Source organism: Rosa rugosa, chromosome 2 (assembly GCF_958449725.1).
Source record: "Rosa rugosa chromosome 2, drRosRugo1.1, whole genome shotgun sequence".
NCBI lineage: Eukaryota > Viridiplantae > Streptophyta > Magnoliopsida > Rosales > Rosaceae > Rosa > Rosa rugosa.
Window position 1 is genome coordinate 12,077,573 of NC_084821.1, and position 2,315 is coordinate 12,079,887.

The 2,315-nt window shown below is 37.5% G+C and overlaps 1 protein-coding gene across 1 annotated transcript; it reads right to left on the reverse strand.

Annotated features, from left to right (window-relative positions):
* Positions 1-660: 660 nt before the first annotated feature.
* LOC133730359 (transcription factor MYB64-like) lies at positions 661-2,278 on the reverse strand. Its single transcript, XM_062157968.1, has 2 exons — positions 2,159-2,278; positions 661-1,617 (listed from the first exon to the last, which is right to left on the reverse strand). The coding sequence occupies exons 1-2, from the start codon at positions 2,276-2,278 to the stop codon at positions 661-663; spliced, it is 1,077 nt and encodes a 358-aa protein (XP_062013952.1).
* Between the last annotated feature and the right edge of the window lie 37 nt (positions 2,279-2,315).

Sequence of the window (2,315 nt, forward strand, 5' to 3'; positions counted from 1 at the left end):
ACTAACAAACAATTATAAGGAATTTATTTTCTTATTTTTTCTTACTTTCAAGTTTCAACCTCCAATCCGTCAAGGAAAGAAATCCTAATTACTATCCGGCCTCTAATGACGTGGGACTCATATAAGGGCAGATGTAAGTGAGAGATCGCGCTAGTTTGCTCAAAAGGATTCAGTTGGTATGTGTAGTGTAGTTACTCCTTTGTTTCTACAAAATGCAATGAATGGAGTGTTCAGGTTGGGACAAAGATTCCCCAACCTCTTATTTTAACATGTCCACCAAAAACCATCGTCAACAAAACTGTAATGGATCAGAGGCCGTTGGGAAAAGTAAGAAGAAGACACTAACAGAACTGAGAAAAGTAACACCCAGAAAATAATAATGATTGCAACAGAAGTTCAGCTACGAAACGAAAACCACACACCATTTGTTCACTGTCACAACTGACTCAGGAGAAAACAATAAAAACTAAAAACGCTTACCATGACCACGGTACCATTTGACCAACAAGCTAAAACTTAACCATATTGGTAATTTCCTGCATGCCCAAACAGAAAACGAAAAGCTCCAGCCTTCACATTTCCAAGGTGACCCATTAAAAATGTTGGTTTCCTAGCTAGCTAGCTACTGGCCAATTGAGAACTTTGGATCGTTCTTGGAGATCAATAGAAGCTAGTAGTGTTGGTACCTTCAGCAAACTGAGAAGAAGACGAAGAAGAAACCATCTCAATCACATCCATCTCTCTCCTTTCAGTTGCAGAAGCTGCTTGATGTTGATGAGTCACCAAATCAATGTTCATGTTATAGTAATTACCCATATGATGATCATGATTCGCGGAAGATGATGATGAACTGGCTCCTCCATTTAAGAGGTAAGAGAGGTAGAGATCAGAACTGAGATGGGTAGTAGGGGGATTAATGGATCGCGGGTCTTCTGTAGAATTCCCGATGTGAGATTCTACATTGTGAACAGCTGCTTGGAAGTTTCTGTTGGTGTACATGTTTGGTTTTGGAGTTGAAGTGACAAACCAATCAGTAGTATCCATTGGATTTGCAGTAAGGCCATTATTGTAATTGTCGATGGGTAATGGCTGCTGCTGCTGATTATTATTGTGAACATTATTGTTGTTGTTGAAGAAGTTCTGCATGAAGAGAAGTTCCTCATCACTGTAGGAATCAGCTGTAATGTTCAATGGAGAGTGTTCACAACTAGATAAGTCCGATGGGTCCGAGAGAAAAATGTTGAAGGGGATTTTTGAAGGTTCTTCCTGGGTGAGAGTGGAGGAGCTGGTAGGGGTAGTGGTGCTGATATTGCTTGGGGTAGGGGTAACATTGGAAGAAGAGTTGTTGTTGGCTTTGTTGTTGAAATTCTTGCTTCTTATGTAGTTTTGAAGTATGGAAGGTTGAGGAGGCTTATTTGATGATGATGATCCATTTTTGGCATCTGTCTGTTTGTTCTTTCTCCTTGAATTCTGCCTCCTTTTTGTAGCATTCCAATGATTCTTTATGGCATTTTCGGTTCTCCCCGGAATGCGTTTGGCAATCTCTGCCCAACGGTTCCCAACCTCAGCATGAGCTTCCACTAATATCTTCTCTTCCTCTTCAGTCCAGCTATCTTTCTGAGGCAAAAAAAAAAAAAAAAAAACAACAACCAAGAAGAAATTGGCATATATTTAATTGATCTCACTCTACAGTTAAGCTAAGGGAAACCCAAATTAAGCAATCAATTTCTATAATTTTGTACTGTTCAAATTAATAAAAAAAAACCCTAGGAAACTATGTAAAAGAACCCTAGGAAAGTTGAATTACAAAAAACATTATTTAATTACAAATTGTATGAAACTTTGAAGATATAAGAGGGAATGAACAATATAAACTCTAGTTTTACATTATGAAATTTGACTTACCCAAATGGAAAGAGAGAAAAATCTCTTTAGATATAACCATAGATCCTTATAATCTTCACAATCTATATTTGCCCAGTTGACTTCGCGGACTTAGAGCATAGATTTATCCTAATAGACTACGAACTTGCTAGTAACCAATTAATTATACCAAAAAAATCTAAGAACTAATCCCAAAGGTTTTAGTTCATAGATTTTAGAAAAACAATTGTGAGAATGAAATTTATAACAACATCATAAAAGATTAAGAACAAACCTTGATATCAGGGCGCAAATGATTATGCCACCTTTCTCTACATTGCTTCCCAGCTCTACCCACAAGCTTCTCAGCTATCTGTGCCCATTTCCTCACTCCATATTGCTTCACCAATCTCATCAGCTTTCTGTAATATTTGAAACAAAAACAAACAAGA

Bases quoted from the DNA above. Each gene is read 5' to 3' on its own strand.
- LOC133730359 (XM_062157968.1), bottom strand. From the start codon at position 2,278: ATGAGATTGGTGAAGCAATATGGAGTGAGGAAATGGGCACAGATAGCT. The intron at 1,618-2,158 runs GTTTGTTCTTAA...TTTTTGCCTCAG, and splicing joins ATTTGCGCCCTGATATCAAG to AAAGATAGCTGGACTGAAGA.